The sequence below is a fragment of the Pan paniscus genome, chromosome 17 (assembly GCF_029289425.2).
Source record: "Pan paniscus chromosome 17, NHGRI_mPanPan1-v2.0_pri, whole genome shotgun sequence".
Lineage (NCBI taxonomy): Eukaryota > Metazoa > Chordata > Mammalia > Primates > Hominidae > Pan > Pan paniscus.
Genome location: NC_073266.2, coordinates 48,393,449 through 48,416,199, shown reverse-complemented (window position 1 = coordinate 48,416,199; position 22,751 = coordinate 48,393,449). Strand labels below are relative to the sequence as shown.

Here is a 22,751-nt window from a genome sequence, read left to right as displayed (position 1 = left end):
TAGTGTTATAATGTTGCAAAATAGATAACTTTTCTGTAACCACAAAGCATGAGTGATACAGCCTTTTGCTGAGTTCTGGGTAAACTCATTCCATCTCAGTGGCTTCTGTCCATTGGAGCAGCAGCAGTGACGCATATGGGCTTGAGTGAGGATAGTATTATTCTTGGTCCTTCTCAACATGGAGAGTCCTCAGCTCTATTTCCACAACTCTACATTTTCTAGGGAGTTGTTAACATCTCAGTGCAGATGTGGATATTTTTAAGCACTTTTTTTAAGTGGCGAAACAAAAACGTACCCTGAGGTGGAAGAGAATTTACAGGCTTTCCTATTAACGAGATTAACTAATCCCATTAATCTTTAGGATTTCATCTCACCAGATTTTTAATTTTGGAAAGTTTTAAGCTACTAAGACAATATCCATCTTAAGCCTCGAAAAATGGGACAAAGAAACTCCAAGGATTCAGCGAGTGTTTCTGGATTGAATAGTTGCACCTCCTCCAGTGCAGCAGCTGTTCTCTATATTTCCATCCATTTCTCATTGCCAGCAGTTGCTCTTACTCTCTGTGTGATCACACCAGCACATGAAATGTGTGAAGCAGTATTCATCAGCATCAAAGGAACAGATATTAATATTTTTTTCCTTGACTCTCCAGTTTCTGGGATATACATACAAAATAAAAAAAGGTTTTACATACATTTTGTAGATTCTAAGATTCAGAAACTTTCTTGACTTTTTAGTGGACTCGTGATACTAGTGTCTTACTCTGTTAATACCTAGGTGTGGAGAAAGATTTAAAATAATTTTATTCACCAGTTTTGATTTTGTTCAATGTGTAGCCAGTGATTGTTTTGATAAGCAGAAAGAGAAATTGAAGAAAAAGTGCTTCAACTTTATAGTACAGTGTAACATAATGTTTTATGGGTTTTACTTGATTTGTTATCTAAAACTGAATTTTAGTCAAAGATTGATTTGGAAATTTTTTAGAGATCAGTGAGCCAATTAAGCAGCACACGATAGCAGAGGGATTATAGTGTAGGCTAAGGAAATGGACTCAGGTCAGACTACCTGGCTTCAAATTCAAGCTCAAATGATTATCTTTTGGTCTTAAAAAAAATCAGTTTATCTCCTTTTCCCGTTTTCTGCTCTGTAAAATGAGGATGAGGTCAATAATACTTACTTCATAATGTCATGAGGATTTAGTGAGTTTATTTTCACTGTTAGAGTAGTGCCTTAGATTCAATGATAATTAAAATCAGTCACATAGTATTTCCCTTACTCCTCTGTGTATCCACTGTGAACGTTTCATTGGATAAATTATAGACAATGCCAAAGTATAATTCTCAAGTTTTCAGAAATGTAATTTTCATAAAAATAGGTAGTGGGCATGGATGGATAAAGGTTTTAACTCATTCATGAAGGAACCAGCAAAAAGACAAGTTGATTCCTAAGAAGAAATGAGACTCTGGATGGATTTTGATAAAAGCAAAGCAGCAATTAGATGGCTCAGTTAGATGCCTTAGAGGGCAATTAAAACACACATTTGGGGCCGGGCATGGTGGTTCACGCCTGTAATCCCAGCATTTTGGGATGCCAAGGGAGGTGGATCACCTGAGTTCAGGAGTTCGAGACCAGCCTGACTAAGATGGCAGAACCCCATCTTTACTAAAGAAAAAAATACAAAAATTAGCTGAGTACGGTGGCACGTGCCTGTAGTCCCAGCTACATGGGAGGCTGAGGCAGGAGAATCGCTTGAATCAAAGAGGCAGAGGTTGCAGTAAGCCAAGATTGCGCCACTGCTCTCCAGCCTGGGTGACAGAACGAGGCAAGACTCTGTCTCAAAAATAAAATAAAATAAAATAAAATATTGGGGATATCTTTTCTATGAGACAGAAAATGAAATCATTGCAACTTTTGGTTTTGTGAAAGTCAACATCAAACTTTACAAGAGTTATAAAATGCCTGGGCCATAGTCAGTAGTAACTGATAAGCCAAATAAAGGCACCTTCCCATACTCAGATGACCCTTAGCCCAGCCTGTTAGACAGTGCTCCAAGCAGGACCATAAGAATACTGTCATCTGTTTGCATTACTTTTTAAATCAGAGTAATTTTCCTTAGTAAGAGTGAAATATAAAAATATTTCAGGAATTTCGTTTGTCCAACTCTATGAAACTACCTGCAGAAGGTGTTGGACCATTCTTGGTAGAGGCTTAGCACGGGATCCACTCTCTTTTTAGCAAGGGATAAAAGTCAGTATTAACAAAATGTGAACATAGAATTTATGCAGCACGGGTCAGAATGACAAATGTTCACTTGCCATTTGAAATGCCAGATGTATTTTACACTGACACTGATATACATGGACTTTATTTTAAAGCCACTGAATTATGAAGAAAACCGTCAAGTGAACCTGGAAATTGGAGTAAACAATGAAGCGCCATTTGCTAGAGATATTCCCAGAGTGACAGCCTTGAACAGAGCCTTGGTTACAGTTCATGTGAGGGATCTGGATGAGGGGCCTGAATGCACTCCTGCAGCCCAATATGTGCGGATTAAAGAAAACTTAGCAGTGGGGTCAAAGATCAACGGCTATAAGGCATATGACCCCGAAAATAGAAATGGCAATGGTTTAAGGTAAAAATAAATCTATAACCACATACTAATAATGTACTTGTAATCATTGAGATAGTAACTTATTTGAAAACATTTTCTGATGCTAAAGACTATTTATTTTTATTAACAGGTACAAAAAATTGCATGATCCTAAAGGTTGGATCACCATTGATGAAATTTCAGGGTCAATCATAACTTCCAAAATCCTGGATAGGGAGGTCGAAACTCCCAAAAATGAGTTGTATAATATTACAGTTCTGGCAATAGACAAAGGTAAAAAAAAAAGTTTTAATCTGGTATTCTATAAAGGAATTAGAGAATAAAATGTAATTATTCTTATGCAGATTTATTTTGGTGGTAAGTATATGGAATTCTTCGAAATTACTTTAAAGACTCTTTCTGTCTCTCTTAATTATCTCACAAGGTGAAACTGTTTGGTGACAAGAAGCCATGTTTTATTTATCTTTATATCCCCAATGGGGCAGGACCTTAAATTCTTATGTATTTCTATGCTAGAGGACAAAAATAAAACTGAAATCTAAAACTAGATAAAATGGTCTCATCAGACTCTTCCACATCCGTTTGTGTCACTTTAAATTGAGCTTTTATATAGTTCAGCTGAATATTAGGTCAAAATGATCCTTTTCTTGAATTCTGTTCCTTAAAGTAACCTAGAGTTTTTCAACCTTGTCTTCATATTAAAATAAAAATATTAATCTGTAGATACTTTGTTAGACTAACTGAATCAGAATATCTGGTTGTGGAGCCTAGGAATCTTATATTTTAAAAAAATCTTCCTAGTGGTTTGAATATATACTGGGATTAGAAATCTTATCTGTAACCACTTTACTGCTTACTAACATGTGGCACCTGGAACCCCCAAAAATAGAGATTGAAATTCAGACATTTATTTTTATTTGGTAGTAATTCTGGTAAAAGATTTATTGACAGTTGTATCTGATATTATCAGTAGCAATAGTCATTTCAGATTAGCTGCAGATTCTATTTATCCGTCTATGTTCTTATTTATCATTTCCTTTAATAATCAGTTTATTTAAAAACAGATCATATATATAGAATATAATTGACTTTTTATTCTTTAAGAAACTATGAAAGAATTTTAAAATAACACTAAACCTTATTCCTCTCTCCTTAGATGGTAGATCATGTACTGGAACACTTGCTGTGAACATTGAAGATGTAAATGATAATCCACCAGCAATACTTCAAGAATATGTAGTCATTTGCAAACCAAAAATGGGGTATACCGACATTTTAGCTGTTGATCCCGATGAACCTGTCCATGGAGCTCCATTTTATTTCAGTTTGCCCAATACTTCTCCAGAAATCAGTAGACTGTGGAGCCTCACCAAAGTTAATGGTATTTAATAAAAAATAATGATTTATAAACTCTGAAATAACAGAATAACTGGAGGATAGATTGACTTGCTTACTTACACAAAGCATGAAGTAAAACTGAGTCTCATTAATATATTTTAGAAGGATAAACTAACCTTTTACAAATATTATATGGGGGCTCTGTTATATATAAAATGAAGGAAGATGTAATTTTTATGAAGGCAACATTTACATTTACAACAAAGGAAAGCTTTGTTAAAATGTTGGGCAGCTTATCATTAAGACAAACTTTGTGTGTGTGTGTGCATGTTTTTAAAAATAATGCCAGTGGCTGGGCATGGTGACTCATGCCTGTAATCCCAGCACTGTGGGAGGCCTAGGTGGGTGGATCACTTGAGGTCAGGAGTTCAAGACCAGCCTGGCCAACATGGTGAAACCCCATCTCTGTTAAAAATACATAAATTAGCTGGGCATGGTGGCAGGCACCTGTAATCCAAGCTACTGGGGAGGCTGAGGCAGCAGAATCACTTAAACCAGTAGGTGGAAGTTGCAGTGAGCTGAGAGATGGTGCCACTGCACTCCAGCCTGGGGGACAGAGGGAGACTCCGTCTCAAAATAATAATAATAATAATAATAATAATAATAATAATAATACCAGCGAAGTGAGGAGAGAGCAGAAGATGTGTAGTTTAAATTGTATTGTAAGCTGACTTTGGAAGTGAGGAACTCGGGTGTATAGACCAAGCACTCTAGGGTATCCTGGAAGTGAACTTGGCGGGATATAGGAAGGGATATGGGAAGGAATATTGAGGGGCTGCTGCCTATTGTAGCAGTTTCTGGGGGCTGTCATGTTCTGTACTTCATCCATACTTCATTCTGTTGTTACTGCCATGTTCTTTCATGCAACTGGGCTTTTGTGTATATAACCATATCTACATAGAATACCTCCTTTTCCGTTTCTTAGCTTGATATTTATGAGCATGATATTTTTTTCATGATATTTATGAACATCTACTATCTATTAAGCACTCGTCCAGATCCTGAGGATTTATATAGAGATGAACAAGACAGACACAATCCCAGCTGAGATGCTCCACCTCTGAAGTTTGTCTTGAATTGGAAGGAGTGGCACCATGACCCTTCGCTACCTGCATTGCAGTGCCTTTCCTGTTGTATTAACATCTGATTACTTCTCCCTTCCAATACATGAGTTTCCTGGAACGTTTGCAATTCATCTTTGTACTTCCAGCACCTAGCCTAATGCTTAGTAGATACTAACTGCTTCATAAATGTTTGCTTGTTCAATAATTGATTAATAATGTGCATAAAAGAAGAAACATACCAGGAGAATAAGTATATCCATGTCATTAGAGTCTAGAAGGTTTTAGTAAGAATGTCAAGAGGTTGGGTGGAAGGAAGGGTAGCATCTGGTGGTGAAGGGCCTTGTGTGCCAGGCTGAGGGGACTAACCTTGGTACAGTAGGCGACAGCAATTATGCATTGGGAATGTGCAAATAAGGCAATGCCATTCCAAGATTTACATCTTTTAAAGGTGACACTGATGACAGGAGGACAATATGAAGGGGGCAGAGTTGAATGAAGGAAAATCAGAGGCCAATGCACTACTGTGAATAACTGAGACATGACTATGGCTCCACTTGTTGTCTTGAGGGAGCGGAGAGATTTCAAGGATCTTACCTTAGACACAGTGTGGTCTTGAAGGGTCCTAAGTAAACCCAAGTGGTAATTCATATTCCTCTAGGGAGCCTTCAGGTATGAGGTGCAGCCAAAATCTTTGAAATTCTTACAGCTACAGCAGAGCATTTAATCAAGGCTTAGGAATTCCAGATGACTTCCAGGGTGTGTATTATGCTACTTTTTCATTTTACTTAGTCTATTATAAAAGCTCAGGGAGGTTGTAACTGCCATTGAAATTCTGTGGAGCTTTTGGTTAGTTGACAATATGAGACCAAGACTATCAGAGTTGATAAAAGTGAATTGTTATATAGATATTTCTGTTTTGTGTAAGCCTTATAAGTAGCCTGAGTGACATTAATTAGCTTCTGGTACTAAGATTACTTCCAGGTGCAAAGGTTTTAATCGTAAACAATCTATTGTGCTTTGAAAAATTACCTTATCCATATGAATAATGCGCAAATACTAGAAGGTCAATGGATAAGAAAACGTAAACTTCAGAAACTATTTGTGTGTACCTGTAGATACATTGGTACTAAAGAAAAATGCTTGAAGTGTATGTTAACAGCCAACCTAACATTATTAGTTTGTATAGATAAACATTACTGGAATACTACTGGGCTACTCCAATGCCAAATTAGTTCTTTAGGGCTCCCTTCTAAGGAATTACAAGGGACAATACATATAAGATAATATTAGAGTTTGAAAGGGTTGAAGATAGTCCTCCATTTTTATTTATTTTCATCTGGCAGGCAGTTCCTTGAGAATGATGCCTTCAAAAACAAGCGTGATGAAACAAATGCTAAGGGAAGAATAAATGGTCATTAAAAAATAAACTTCTTTTATTTTCTTTCAGATACAGCTGCCCGTCTTTCATATCAGAAAAATGCTGGATTTCAAGAATATACCATTCCTATTACTGTAAAAGACAGGGCCGGCCAAGCTGCAACAAAATTATTGAGAGTTAATCTGTGTGAATGTACTCATCCAACTCAGTGTCGTGCGACTTCAAGGAGTGCAGGAGTAATACTTGGAAAATGGGCAATCCTTGCAATATTGCTGGGTATAGCACTGCCCTTTTGTAAGTATTTTCACTTTCTTGAAGTTAAAATATATAATAAAAAATCTAGGTGTGGGAAAAGATGTTTAAAAAATAATCTTGTCCAAGCATCCATCAGATGTGAGTCTCTTTCCAAGTTCCTTTTGTGTTATTACCTGAGTTGTGTTTGAATATTTTCTGTGAAGGGAACATGATCCTTCTTGAGATAAAAGACTTTATGCTTAGACAGAATTGTTGAAAATTCCTTAGATTTCCCAGAATCTGACAAACAAATAGTCTTTATTTCTTGGTTCCAGTGCTATTCCTTTTAAGGCTAAATAGAACAATCTAAAATTTCTGCCTTAGGAAACTCCACTAAAAGCCACTTTCATTCCATATCGTCTTACCGTCCAGCCACAGAGTTATGGGAGATGTTCTGTTCTCAGCAATGTCTCTTCTTGGGTATATCTTGCCAATTTTAAATTCTGTTAACCTCCTCCAGCCTAGATTAGCTTTGTTTTGTGATAAGAGTAGAAGTTAAGAGCAAAGAACTCAGGAATCAGACTGCCTGGGTTTGTACCCCAACTTCATCGCTTGTAAGCCATGTGACCTGGGGCAAATTACTTAACTGTGCTTCATTTCCTCATCTGTAAAAGGAATAACTGTAGTAGCCTACCATATGGTGTAGCACTGAGGATTAAATGAGGTAATGCATGTGAAGTGCTTAGAACAGTACGTAGTAAATTTCTAATGTGTTCATTATTTTTCATCAAGTCAAAAAATAAACATATATCAAACACCTACTGTAGGCAGGAAACTGTTCTAGGTGCTTAGGAAAAATAGGGAAAGACAAACAAACAAACAAGCAAAAACAATCATTCTGCCTTGTGACAGTTAATGAATAAATTAAATGCTATGGAGGAAAAAAAAGAGAGGCAAATAATTAGGATCTATAGTGCTGTGGAGTGTGTTGGTGAGGAGGGTATTGGTGCCAGTGATTGCAATTTTCAATAGAGAGTTAGGTCTGAGAAGATTATTTTTAATGATTTTTGGAAGAGGTGAAAGAGCCAGGCGGAACGCCTGGGGGAAGAACTTTCAGTCAGAGAGGGAAGTCAATGGAATGGCCCTAATTTGTGATTATGTCTGGAGAAACCAAGGAGTGGCAGGGAAACCAGTGTGGTGAGAGTGGACAAGGGGAAGAGGATTAGGAAATGGAGCCAGAAAGGTAGTGTGGGGCCATGTAGGGTAGGCAAGAGTTGGCACACTTTTTCTGTAAAGGATTAGATAGTATATATGTCAAGCTTTGCAGGCCATGTGTTTTCCATTGTATCCAATCAAATCTGTCCTTCAAACAGTAACACTGCTATAAAAATATGTGAATTATGGGCTTTACTGTGTTCCAATAGAACATTATATATGGACTGTAAAATTTGAATTTCATGTAATTTTCTTTTTTTTTTTCTTTCTTTCTTTCTTTCTTTTTTTTTTGAGGCAGAGTTTTGCTCTTGTTGCCCAGGCTGGAGGGCAATGGCAAGATCTTGGCTCACTGCAACCTCTGCCTCCCAGATTCAAGTGATTCTCCTGCCTCAGCCTCCTGAGTAGCTGGGATTACAGGCATGTGCCACTGTGCCCGGCTAATTTTGTATTTTTAGTAGAGACGGGGTTTCTCCATGTTGGTCAGTCTTGTCTTGAACTCCTGATCTCAGGTGATCCACCCGCCTCAGCCTCCCAAAGTGCTGGGATTACAGGCGTGAGCCACCGCACCCGGCTGTAATTTTCACATTATAAACTCTTATTCTTCTGAATTTTTTCAACCATTTTAAAATACAAAGTCTTAGCTCATAGGCCATACAAAAATATGTAGTGCTCTGGGTTTGGGGATTTTGCCAATGCACTATAGGGTCTTTTAGACTGGAAGAATTGTTGTTGTTATTCTTAGTTTAATTATCATGTATTTTCAATCTCCCACAATTATGATTTAGAATAATAATTCTTAATAGGCAAGATACAAAGTAGTTTCAATAAAGATAAATCTTTTCTAGGAAAGCAGTCTGTTTTTCTCATGTTTTTATGTACACAATTCTTTTTTTACATTTCATGTAGGAAAATTATTTTTAGGGGAATCAGTAAATTTTTTCAAAGTCTTTGTCTTAAATGTCAGTGATTTTTTTTCTTTATGTACTGCTTAACTCATAATTCTAAGTACTTTATTTTGATGGGCAGAATTCAATTAGTGAGATATAATGAAAAAATACAGATGATTGCTTCTGATTCTAAAACCTAAGCTATCTGGTGACATGTTAACTTAGAACAGCCAAGATAATTCATGGGAAACCATGCTTAGTGGATTTATTTTCCACTTTGATCCTTAGGTCGTAAGAAATAAATGATGATTATTTTATTCTATGTATGCTAAAGTAAGTTATTTTATTTTTATTTTTAAATTCAGCTGTATTGCTAACTTTAGTATGTGGAGTTTTTGGTGCAACTAAAGGGAAACGTTTTCCTGAAGATTTAGCACAGCAAAACTTAATTATATCAAACACAGAAGCACCTGGAGACGATAGAGTGGTAAGTAATTTTTAAATAAATATGTATTTGTATCTCTGATAATTTAATTCATCCTCATAAACTCATTTCAAAATTTAGGAGTTAATTTATATTTTTAATTGAATCAGATTTCATAGGCATAGATATTGTCTGTCAATATTCATATGTTTATATAGTGGTAATTTATTAAACTTCTTAATCCAGATGTATTTTTTTAGTTATCTTTTTTCCACTCTAGTGTCATAGTTTAAACTTGTTCTTTGATGTTGAGTATTTATTATAACAATAGTTTTTTTTGCCTGCACTCTACAATGTATATTTCCAGATATAATTTGTTTATGTAACTTGTTGACCATTTATAATGGGGAAAAAAGCTTGCTAAAAGTTCTCAAGATAGCTAGGAAAATATCAATGAGATATATCTAAAAGAAAGGGAGAGGGGTTTGGAAGATTACTGCCACTCTCTTTCCTTATATATTTCTTAGGACTTCTGAGGTGCTTTTATGCTTCTTGTTTTGTGTAAAGTATATATATATATATATATATATATATATATACATATACACACACACACACAAAGTATATATATACACAAAGTATATATATACACACACATATACACAAAGTATATATATATATAAACACACACAAAGTATATATATATACACAAAGTATATATATATACACAAAGTATATATATATATACACACAAAGTATATATATATACACAAAGTATATATATATACACAAAGTATATATATATACACAAAGTATATATATATACACAAAGTATATATATATATATATACACAAAGTATATATATATACACAAAGTATATATATATATACACACAAAGTATATATATATATATACACACAAAGTATATATATATATATATATATATACACAAAGTATATATATACACGAAAGTACTTACAAGGCATGTTCTTACCTCAAAAAGATGCCAACTTATTTATGAGAAATAGATCCTACTTTATGGAAAAGCAAAATAGGAACATGACAATAAACCAATATGATAAAGCACTGTCAGAGTTCAAAAATACCTATGATACCTAAATGTACTCATGTAGTTTGGATCAACCAGAAAGGCTGGTGACAAGAGGTACAGCTTACTTGGTAACTTAAAGAATAAGAAGGGTTTGAAAGTGAAGAGATGGTGAGAATAGCTAAAGAAGAGGAAAACAGCATAGCCTACAAGACTGGAGATGATACAGTTTAGGGGCTATTTAGCAAATAATAAATAAATTGATTTAGAATAGAAGAAATCATGTGTTGGAAAAGAGGCTTGAAAGAAGTTCGGTGTTAGAGAAGAGAATATTAAGAAACAAGTGGGAGATAGGACTTTTAAATGCTGCACTAAGGATTTCGGATTTATTCTCATGGTAAGGGAGAGCCAGCCAAGGCTTTTCTACAGGAGAGAGGTATAATCAAGCAGCGTGAAGCTGAGTCAGTAGGGGGATCAGTGAGAATAGGAAGACATCAGGGTTGGGGAAGATGAAAGCTTAGTTTAAGCATGAGTTAATTCTACCAGGATGACGGTAATTGTTATATTAAGATAGGGATGAATAAGAAATATTTCAAAGGTATAAATGATAAGCTTGTTGACTGACTGAACTTAAGGAACAAAGTAAAAAGCAGAGTCAAAGTGGCAGAGGCTATAGCCAGGGACAACGACTACATATCCAGTCTTTTCTATGTCTCGGGGTGAAGATGCCTTTCTTATTCACTATTTCTCTCTTCAACTCCTCCACACCACCATGCAAAATCATAGCCCATCTATGCTTGACGTGCCTACATGTAGAAACCTGTGATGATCTCTCCAGCGAGAAAGCAGGTTTAATCCCTTGACAGTCCTTGACTCATAATAAGTTCTTATTTTATTTTTAAGACCAGCATGGATGACTTTTACTTAATATCTGTTCTTTGCCATTTAATGCTAGAGCTGATGATATTGAGTGGCCATTTCACAATATGTACCTGTTCTGTGTTAGGAACACTTCTAAAATGGGCTTGGAATTATTAATTTATATAAAAACATAAAATTTCATCTTGAATCTATAAACTTGCTTTAATACAATGAGTAAAAGTGATCATTTTAGCTTTGGATCTGAATTTCACTTGAAGGCATGCACATGGGATTAGGAGTTGGGTGAATAATCAGGACTGGAAAAGTAAACCTAGAAATTATTGACATGGATAAAGAGTTGTTGATACCCTGTGAGAATGAACTTTGGGAAATGCGGATGGAGGAGGGCAGAAAGGAGCAGAGAATAAAAGTATGAAAGCTAGCCTTGTAGGCTCAGCATTGCTTTTAGTTTATTTTAAATTCCTCTTTTATTCACTTAGAAATATGATCTTTGAACTTGTGTTTATTACAACGAAATTATACCATCAAGAAGATTTAATAATTAGGAGGGTTTTTTTTTCCTTTTTTGTAATTGAATTTTATTGTAACGGCAACTTAAGTAAAAAAATGTAGGGTAGCACTGCCACCAAATGGCTACTTTTCAATTCTTTTTTTCTGGTATTTTTTTCTAAGGCAATGAGATAGTAAGTATGACTTTTGCAGATATATTTCAGGTTCAATAAATCATCTGTATTTGAAAAATCTTTCAATTTAGTTAAAGACTGCATTTTAAGTAGAAAAAAAAATTTAAATTGATAGGAAGGTGGCACAAAGGAACCTGAATGTAATGGAGGTTCTTGTCCTGAAAGTAATGTAACTGTTTGTAATGAAAACTGACATGTCGAGGTTACCACTGTAACTAAACTTCTGTCCTATGGCTCAGAGGGTTGGAGTGAAGTTCCAGTATTAAGTTAATGTTTAATGAAGACTTTTTCATTTTAAAGCATTTCCTTGACTCTTTGTCATCCTCTAGTTCCCTCCACATCTCTCTTTTTCTTTCAAACTGAACTTTAGGAAAGAAAAAATTATATTTGATTTCTCTATAATACTCCTTCCTGCTTACCCAGCACTCCCTGGAAATTCTTTTGGCAAAGCTCATCAATGGCTATTCTTTCACTTAAACCCAATGGGCGCTTATACTTTAATTGAACCCATTCTTACCTTGCTGTGATTTTTCTGTTGTTGTTGTTAACATCATTGGCTGCTCCCACTCCTTACCATATTCTCTCTTCATGGCTTCAGGGTCCTGCCACTTTGGTTTTCTCTGTTATCTCAGTGGCTATTCAGATCTGGCCTGTCACAGCTGTGTTTTTCTTACCCTCCCCTTAAAATGTGATTTTTCTTGTGGTTCTATCCTTAGCCCTTTTTTATTTTGGTTGACAATTTTCTCTGGATAGGTCCTCTATTCCCATGGCCCCAACTATCACCTATTTGGGAGTGTCTCCCAGAATTATATCTCCAGCTCAAATCTCTCATCTGAGTTCCAAATCTGCATATTCATATATTCATCTTGGATATCCCACGTTTCTAATGTTTACCATGTTCAAACTTTAGTTGCTCACTCTCCTCTTGCCCATAAGCACATCTTTCCTCCCTGTTTCAGTGAGTTGTACCTTCTACCTGTTTGCCTTCATGGAACACAAAAGAATAATTTCTGACTCTGTCCTTGATTGCCTCATCCATCTAGATACTTGTAGACTCTCTGTGGAGTCCATCTACTTCTTTCAGTCATCACTGCTTCCTCCTTGGCTTAGGTCCTTATCATTTTTACCTGGAATATCAGATCAGATCAGATGCAGTGACCCCCATCTGATCTCCATGAACTTAAATTTGTCTTCTTATTTGTCTTCCACATTATTGCCTAGAATGATATTTTTGAAATGTGTTTCTCTCTGTAATGAGTTAAAATTCTTCACAGTCCCTGTAATCTTCATAATAAAGTCTATTTTTTTAGCATAGCATATAGATCTTTATATTTTACGGCCTTTTATAACCTTTCTAGCCTCCCCCCAACCCTAATCTTATGTGGTAGCTGTTCTCAACTGATTGAAGTTGGGGACCCCTGAAGGACATTGTTTGCCTTTTGCCTCCAGACCCTTCTACAGTGGTTGCCTTGTTTGTCCCACTCCTACTAGTCCCTAGTCTCTTAGCTCAGAGTTTTTCCAGTTACCTGTTCTATTCCACTTACCCTGTTTGGATTTGAATTTTAATGCTCTACTTCTGTGCTCTTGTAACATTTTGTGTTCACCCACATAGTAGAGTAATCACATTCTCAAAGTATTTGTTTTTCTCTCTCCCTGGAATAAGATCTTCTTGGAGCCATCGAGAGACTATGTCTATCTTTATATCCCTAGGCTTTTGCATTTGCTATGGTGAAATTTGTCCCTAAAAGCTGATATGTTGGAAACTTAATCCCCAATGCAACAGTGTTGAGAGGTGAGACCTTCAGTAGGTGATTAGGTCATGAGGGCTCTGCTCTCATGAATGGATTACTGTCCTTATCATGGGAATGGGTTTATTATCATGAAAGCTTATTGTAAAAGCAAGTTCAGTCCCCTTTTGCTCCTCTCTCCCTCTCTCCCTCTCCCTCTCACTCATGCTCTTTTGCCCTTCCACCTTCTGCCATGGGATGGGCCCTCGCCAAATGTGAACTCCTTGATCTTGGACTTCCCAGACTTCATAACTGTAAGAAATAAATCTCTGTTCTTTAAAAATTAACCAGTCTCAGGTATTCTGTTATAGCAGCACAAAATGAATGAAGACGGTATCTGGGCACATAATTAGAAACTGATAAATGTCTGTTGAATGAATGAATGAATGAATAAAAGGTTGAACAAATATTCTCTCTCCTTTGCCTTCTCATGACAACTTAGAATCCATTTCCTCTCAACATGAATTATTTTATTTTATTATTTCAGTGCTCTGCCAATGGATTTATGACCCAAACTGCCAACAACTCTAGCCAAGGTTTTTGTGGTACTATGGGATCAGGAATGAAAAATGGAGGGCAGGAAACCATTGAAATGATGAAAGGCGGAAACCAGACCTTGGAATCCTGCCGGGGGGCTGGGCATCATCACACCCTGGACTCCTGCAGGGGAGGACACACGAAGGTGGACAACTGCAGATACACTTACTCGGAGTGGCACAGTTTTACTCAACCCCGTCTCGGTGAAGTGAGTTTCCTTAGGTGTTTTGAGTCTAAAATTTAAACCTCCGAATGGAGAAAAATAGACAATTCAAATTAACATATATTTTCTATATTTTTCTGTGGGCTCTCTCTTGCTTGCTCTTTACATTTTCCCGTGCTCTTTGATTTTGCTACATTATTTAATTTAAAAGAGATTTTATTTCATTTTTCATATTTCATTTAATTTATAAAATCCCATAAATATAGGAGGTTTTTAATATTCTTCACTAATGTCTCATTTTTAGTTGTGTATTTACCTCATGAACCCTTTTGATATAGAAGATTGCGAAAGCAATTCTAGTTCCTCACAATTACAAACTTTTCAAATGAAATCTGTATTTCTCTGTGAAAACACCAACATTTGTATGCAGTTTTAGGATAAAGATTAAATAGCATGATTTATATATATTTTTATCTTATTGCAAATTGACAAAATTTAATTGTATATGTTTATGGGGCACAAAGTGATATTATGATTTATGTCTGCAATGTAGAATGATTAAATCACACTTAACATATGCATCACCTCAAATACTTATTTTTTGTGGTGAGAACATTTGAAATGTACTTTCTTTGCAATTTTGAAATATAACATATACTATTATTAACTATAGTCACCATTGCAGGATATATTTTAAATATACAAAGCACCATGCAAATGTAAAGTGCTTTTATTTTAAGGAAAGCAAGAATATGAAAGAAAGAAGGAATTAAAATAAGGAATTCTCTGTTCATACCAAAATTGCCTATGAAGCAGAAGCTTTTTTCTTTCTTTTCTTTTTTTTTTTTTTTTTTTTTTTTTTTAAGACAGGGTCTTGCTCTGTCGCTGAGGCTGGAGTTCAGTGGTGCAATCTCCACTCACTGCAGCCTTGACCTCCTGGGCTCAGGTGATCCTTCTATGTCAGCCCCCTGAGTAGCTTGGACTACAGGTATACACCACCACACCTGGATAAATTTTGTATTTTTTGTGGAGAAGGTGTTTTGCCATGTTGTCCAGGTTGGTCTCCAATTCCCAGGCTCAAGTGATCCACCCACCTTGGCCTCCCAAAGTGCCGGGATTATACGCATGAGCCACTTGGCTTGGCAAAATCCTCTATGAAGCTTTTAAAACATAACTAATGGCTGTGTTCTACTCTAAAAGATTCTAATTTAATGAATTTGGGGTTTTTTGTTTGTTTTGTTTTTGTTTTACATTTCTGAGATGATTCAAATGTGCAGCTAGGTAGAAAGTCATTGGATTAGACACTCTTCTGGACTAAATTTTTACCTCTTTTATCAGAGGATACCAGTGCCATTGCAGGACAAACAGTAGACCTTTAATCCTTGAATGGAATGCAAATGGGTGATACTCTGGCATAGGGCTGTAGGTTATGTATCCATAGCATTTTGGAGGGTCAAATTCAAGTGTTAATTCTTTTTCTACTTCTAGACAGTCAGTATTTATGTAATATCAGGTTGAGATGGAGTGAAGCTTAAGACATAGTCTTAGGAGGGTTCCTCAGTTGCACACCAGGTAATGGGAGGTAAGGCTAACAATGTCATGAAGAAAGAACGTAAGCCATGCCAATGAACTCCACATAGGCAAGGAGTGGGCACACAGGTGAGGAAAGGGAGGAGACATGGCAGTTGATGAGTTGGCAGACAGGCCAGTGGCAGAGAGGGTAGATGTGGCTGAATGCATGGCGTCTTCATTATAAAAGCCCAGTTTTTGCAATATGGGTCATGTTCATTCTTTTTAATTTCATTGAACTTTTCGATGAATGTATATATTTTGCCATGTTTGAGTATCTTGGAAACTTGCTTCTGAAGTTAATGTGGTAAATCCTACCTACTTTATAACTGCATATAATAGTGATTCAAGTTAACATGTATTGTACCTTTAATATGTGCTGGGCATAATATGTGTATTATGTGTCATTATTTTGTCATTAATTTCTAAAATAATCTTGTTAGGTGGTCACTGAGACTAAAGGATATTTGGTCACTTGCCCAAAGTCATATAGCTAGTTGGTTAAGCCAGAGCTTTGACTCACAGCCAAGGCTGTTTGAAATCCTATCTCAAACTCCTAACCAGTATGACTATTGTCTCTATTTTTTAGACGAGGCTGACCTCTGTGTATAAAATTTAGGGATAAGCAGTTAATGACAACTTGAATGTACTTAAATATGAAACTTGTATACATAATTTTTTATTTATATGGATCACTAGAAATGTAAACTATGCTGACTTTATGGTATGGTTGTGATATAGACCAATCATTTGCATTTTTTGTGTGTAGGAATCCATTAGAGGACACACTGGTTAAAAATTAAACATAAAAGGTAAATAAAAATAAATTTTATGTTCATACATTTAAGTTGTTTAAAACTATAATGCAATTCATTTTTTAAAAAATTTTACAGAAATTGCATCGATGTAATCAGAATGAAGACCGCATGCCATCCCAAGATTATGTCCTCACTTATAACTATGAGGGAAGAGGATCTCCAGCTGGTTCTGTGGGCTGCTGCAGTGAAAAACAGGAAGAAGATGGCCTTGACTTTTTAAATAATTTGGAACCCAAATTTATTACATTAGCAGAAGCATGCACAAAGAGATAATGTCACAGTGCTACAATTAGGTCTTTGTCAGACATTCTGGAGGTTTCCAAAAATAATATTGTAAAGTTCAATTTCAACATGTATGTATATGATGATTTTTTTTCTCAATTTTGAATTATGCTACTCACCAATTTATATTTTTAAAGCAAGTTGTTGCTTATCTTTTCCAAAAAGTGAAAAATGTTAAAACAGACAACTGGTAAATCTCAAACTCCAGCACTGGAATTAAGGTCTCTAAAGCATCTGTTCTTTTTTTTTTTTACGGATATTTTAGTAATAAATATGTTGGATAAATATTAGTCCAACAATAGCTAAGTTATGCTAATGTCACATTATTATATATTCACTTTAAGTGATAGTTTAAAAAATAAACAAGAAATATTGAGTATCAGTATGTGAAGAAAGTTTTGGAAAAGAAACAATGAAGACTGAATTAAATTAAAAATGTTGCAGCTCATAAAGAACTGGGACTCACCCCTACTGCACTACCAAATTCATTTGACTTTGGAGGCAAAATGTGTTGAAGTGCCCTATGAAGTAGCAATTTTCTATAGGAATATAGTTGGAAATAAATGTGTGTGTGTATATTATTATTAATCAACGCAATATTTAAAATGAAATGAGAACAAAGAGGAAAATGGTAAAAACTTGAAATGAGGCTGGGGTATAGTTTGTCCTACAATAGAAAAAAGAGAGAGCTTCCTAGGCCTGGGCTCTTAAATGTTGCATTATAACTGAGTCTATGAGGAAATAGTTCCTGTCCAATTTGTGTAATTTGTTTAAAATTGTAAATAAATTAAACTTTTCTGGTTTCTGTGGGAAGGAAATAGGGAATCCAATGGAACAGTAGCTTTGCTTTGCAGTCTGTTTCAAGATTTCTGCATCCACAAGTTAGTAGCAAACTGGGGAATACTCGCTGCAGCTAGGGTTCCCTGCTTTTTGGTAGCAAGGGTCCAGAGATGAGATGTTTTTTTTGGGGAGCTAATAACAAAAAGCATTTTAAAACTTACCTTTACTGAAGTTAAATCCTCTATTGCTGTTTCTATTCTCTCTCATAGTGACCAACATCTTTTTAATTTAGATCCAAATAACCATGTCCTCCTAGAGTTTAGAGGCTAGAGGGAGCTGAGGGGAGGATCTTACTGAAAGCACCCTGGGGAGATTGATTGTCCTTAAACCTAAGCCCCACAAACTTGACACCTGATCAGGTCTAGGAGCTACAAAATTTCATTTTTCTCCTCACTGCCCTTCTTCTGAGTGGCATTGGCGTGAATCAAGGAAAGCCGGGCCTTGTGGGCCCCCTTCTTTCGCCTTTCTGCTAAAGCAACACCTCCAGCAGAGATTCCCTTAAGTGACTCCAAGTTTTCCACCATCCTTCAGCATGAATTCATTTTTAATCAGTTTGCTTTCTCCAGAGAAATTTTAAAATAATAGAAGAAATAGACATTTTGAATGTATAAAAGAAAAAGATCAAGTTGTCATTTTAGAACAGAGGGAACTTTGGGAGAAAGCAGCCCAAGTAGGTTATTTGTACAGTCAGAGGGCAACAGGAAGATGCAGGCCTTCAAGGGCAAGGAGAGGCCACAAGGAATATGGGTGGGAGTAAAGGCAACATCGTCTGCTTCATACTTTTTCCTAGGCTTGGCACTGCCTTTTCCTTTCTCAGGCCAATGGCAACTGCCATTTGAGTCCGGTGAGGTATGGCTCACCTTATTTGGAGTAAGAAATCAAGGAGACAGAGCTGACTGCATGATGAGTCTGAAGGCATTTGCAGGATGAGCCTGAACTGGTTGTGCAGAACAAACAAGGCATTCATGGGAATTGTTGTATTCCTTCTGCAGCCCTCCCTCTGGGCACTAAGAAGATCTATGAATTAAATGTGTATCTAAAATTCTGATTTATTCCTACGTTTTCTGTTTTCTAATTTGACCCTAAAATCTATGTGTTTTAGACTTAGACTTTTTATTCCCCCCCCTTTTTTTGGGGAGGGGGGACGGAGTCTCGCTCTGACGCACAGGCTGGAGTGCAGTGGCTCCAATCTCTGCTCACTGAAAGCTCCGCCTCCCGGGTTCACGCCATCCTCCTGCCCCAGCCTCCTGAGTACCTGGGACTACAGGCACCCGCCACCACGCCCGGCTAATTTTTTGTATTTTTAGTAGAGACGGGATTTCACTGTGTTAGCCAGGATGGTCTCGATCTCCTGACCTCGTGATCCGCCTGCCTCGGCCTCCCAAAGTGCTGGGATTACAGGCATGACCCACCGCTCCCGGCCTTGTTTTCCGTTTAAAGTCTTCTTCTTTTAATGTAATCATTTTGAACATGTGTGAAAGTTGATCATACGAATTGGATCAATCTTGAAATACTCAACCAAAAGACAGTCGAGAAGCCAGGGGGAGAAAGAACTCAGGGCACAAAATATTGGTCTGAGAATGGAATTCTCTGCAAGCCTAGATGCTGAAATTTCCTGCTGTAACCAGAAGCCAGTTTTATCTAATGGCTACTGAAACACCCACTGTGTTTTGTGCACTCCCTCACTCACCGATCAAAACCTGCTACCTCCCCAGGACCTTACTAGTGCCGATAAACTTTCTCAAAGAGCAACCAGTATCACTTCCCTGTTTATAAAACCTCTAACCATCTCTTTGTTCTTTGAACATGCTGAAAACCACCTGGTCTGCATGTATGCCCTAATTTGTAATTCTTTTCTCTCAAATGAAAATTTAATTTTAGGGATTCATTTCTATATTTTCACATATGTAGTATTATTATTTCCTTATATGTGTAAGGTGAAATTTATGGTATTTGAGTGTGCAAGAAAATATATTTTTAAAGGTTTCATTTTTACCCCAGTGAATGATTTAGAATTTTTTATGTAAAAGTACAGAATGTTTTTTCTTACTTTTATAAGGAAGCAGCTGTCTAAAATGCAGTGGGGTTTGTTTTGCAATGTTTTAAACAGAGCTTTAATATTGCTATTAAAAGAAGTTACTTTGCTCTTAAAGAAACTTGGCTGCTTAAAATAAGCAAAAATTGGATGCGTAAAGTAATATTTACAGATATGGGGAGATGTAATAAAACAATATTAACTTGGTTTCTTGTTTTTGCTGTATTTAGAGATTAAATAATTCTAAGATGATCACTTTGCAAAATTATGCTTTTGGCTGGCATGGAAATAGAAATACTCAATTATGTCTTTGTTGTATTAATGGGGAATATTTTGGACAATGTTTCATTATCAAATTGTCGACATCATTAATATATATTGTAATGTTGGGAAGAGATCACTGTTTTGAAGCACAGCTTTACAGATGAGTATCTATTATACATATGTATAATAAATTTTGATTGGGTATTAAAAGTATTAGAAGGTGGTTATAATTGCAGAGTATTCCATGAATAGTACATTGACACAGGGGTTTTACTTTGAGGACCAGTGTAGTCAAGGGAAAACATGAGTTAAAAAGAAAAGCAGGCAATATTGCAGTCTTGATTCTGCCACTTACAGGATAGATAACGCCTGAACTTTAATGACAAGATGATCCAACCATAAAGGTGCTCTGTGCTTCACAGTGAATCTTTTCCCCATGCAGGAGTGTGCTCCCCTACAAACGTTAAGACTGATCATTTCAAAAATCTATTAGCTATATCAAAAGCCTTACATTTTAATATAGGTTGAACCAAAATTTCAATTCCAGTAACTTCTATTGTAACCATTATTTTTGTGTATGGCTTCAAGAATGTTCATTGGATTTTTGTTTGTAATAGCAAAATACCGGATACATTTCACGTGTCCTTCAGTATTGATTTGGTTGAATATTGGGTCATAATGGTTGAGAAGCATGGACACTAGAGCCAGAATGCTTGGATATGAATCCTGGATCTGTCACTTACTTCTGTGTGACCTTTGAAAGGCTACTTATTTCCTCTCTTAGCTTTCTCATTAAAATCAATGAACAATGCCAACCTCATGGGGTTGCTGAATGATTAAATTAGTTAATATACCTAAAGTACATAGAACACTGCCTACACATAGTAAAAGAATTATAAGTGTGAGGTAGTTGGTAAAATTATGTAGTTGGATATACTACCGAACAATATCTAATCTCTTTTTAGGGAAATAAAGTTTGTGCATATATATAATCCCGAAACATGATTTCCAGACAATGGAATTGATAATTTATTCTTTCTGTATTGATTTTTTCACAATGAACATTGATAACACTTATTTTATTTTATTTTAAGTTCCAGGATACATGTGCAGGATGTGCAGGTTTGTTACATAGGTAAACGTGTCCCATGGTGGTTTGCTGCACCTATCAACCTGATAACATTTTTAATTTAAGAAAAAGGTTAATACCAGCTTAGACAGTTTATTTTGGTTCTTATATTATTTAGAATTAGGCTTGGTTTCATGGGCAGAAAAATTAAATAGTATTCAGAATATGTTTACGGCCTTCTGTATTCGACAGTTTATTTTGATTGCAAAGGTTTGAATCTCAGAACCTTCTTTTCCCTTTACTTAAAAAATGGTAAAATTCATAAAACATGGTTATGAGTGGTTAAAATTCATCATTTTCACCATTTTAAAGTGTATAATTCAGTGACTTTAGTACATTTAAAATGTTGTGCAACTGTTACCACTATCTAGTTCTGGAACATCTTCATCACCCCAAGAGGAAGCCTTTTAAGCAGTCATTCTCCTCTTCCCCTCCCTGCATTATCCCCTGGCAACCACTAATATCTTTTCTGTCTGTATGGATTTGCCTACTCTGGACATTCATATAAATGAAATCGTACATATGTGGCCTTGTGTGTCTGGCTTCTTTCACTGAAATGAGGACTTTTCATGCATCCCTTTACTTGGGAATGAAATCCTAGAATATCTGAAAGGACTTGTTCAGGCTTTACTCAGAAACAAATATGATTATCAGTCTTCTATCAAATTCAAAATGAGTATTTTTAAAAGGAACATCAAATGAGATAAAGCAAAAATAGATCTGATAATAAGTATAACAGTATGTACAAATACTTGTTATCTGTGGAAGCATCATATCTTCTTGGCAAAAATTTACAGCTATAAAAATTGGCTAGCATAAATGGTCACAAAGAAAACTGACAATGCAAATACTATAAATGGTTTAATTTTATATAAGGGGCCAATTAATCAAATGATTCAATTTTTATTGTAAAATATAAGCAGAAAGTAATTCCTATTAAAATAATTTTAAAAATTAGTTTAACTTTGCTTTGGAAAAATTAAAATTGTTTAATTTTATTTAAGCTGGAAAATACCTTCTGGATAAAAATTTATAAATCCAAGCATAATTCTACTATACTCAAAAGGGTAAAACCTTCTAAAAATTTGAAATGAGTTGAAAATCTGCTGTTGTTCAGATCTGAACTGTCTAAATGGATCCATGTTTCTGTCAAACTGCTCTATGCATTAGTCAGCATGCTGTCTAAAATAGAATCCATTCTGGAGGGTAATGTCTGCTGAAAATAACATGCTACATTCCTGTGCCAGAACACGTTCTGTGTAACACCACTGAACATCTTTAGGGAGTCCTTGCCTAGACTTTTTACATTCATGATTGAGAGTGGCTTGCACTAAAATACTAGCCTCTGCTCTAAAATAAATTCACCAAAAAAGTAGCAGCATCAAATCTACTTAAAAATGATCACATTTGCCTCTATATAAGATGCTCTTTCTCCCAGACTGTGCTTTGTTGAGTTTCAAGAGACCCTCCCCAGGAGCTTCTGTCCCTGTCTGTTGGCTGC

At 35.9% G+C, this 22,751-nt stretch overlaps 1 protein-coding gene across 1 annotated transcript in view; it reads left to right on the top strand.

Moving 5' to 3' along the window:
• DSC3 (desmocollin 3) overlaps positions 1-21,773 on the top strand; it is a 53,951-nt gene extending 32,178 nt beyond the window's left edge. Inside the window, exons 10-16 of the mRNA XM_003830264.7 lie at positions 2,377-2,633; positions 2,743-2,885; positions 3,769-3,993; positions 6,522-6,746; positions 9,154-9,275; positions 14,101-14,358; positions 16,776-21,773. Coding sequence (XP_003830312.2) covers positions 2,377-2,633; positions 2,743-2,885; positions 3,769-3,993; positions 6,522-6,746; positions 9,154-9,275; positions 14,101-14,358; positions 16,776-16,973 — 1,428 coding nt within the window. The 3' untranslated portion in view covers positions 16,974-21,773. The remainder of the gene's footprint in view (positions 1-2,376; positions 2,634-2,742; positions 2,886-3,768; positions 3,994-6,521; positions 6,747-9,153; positions 9,276-14,100; positions 14,359-16,775) is intronic.
• The last annotated feature ends 978 nt before the right edge of the window (positions 21,774-22,751 follow it).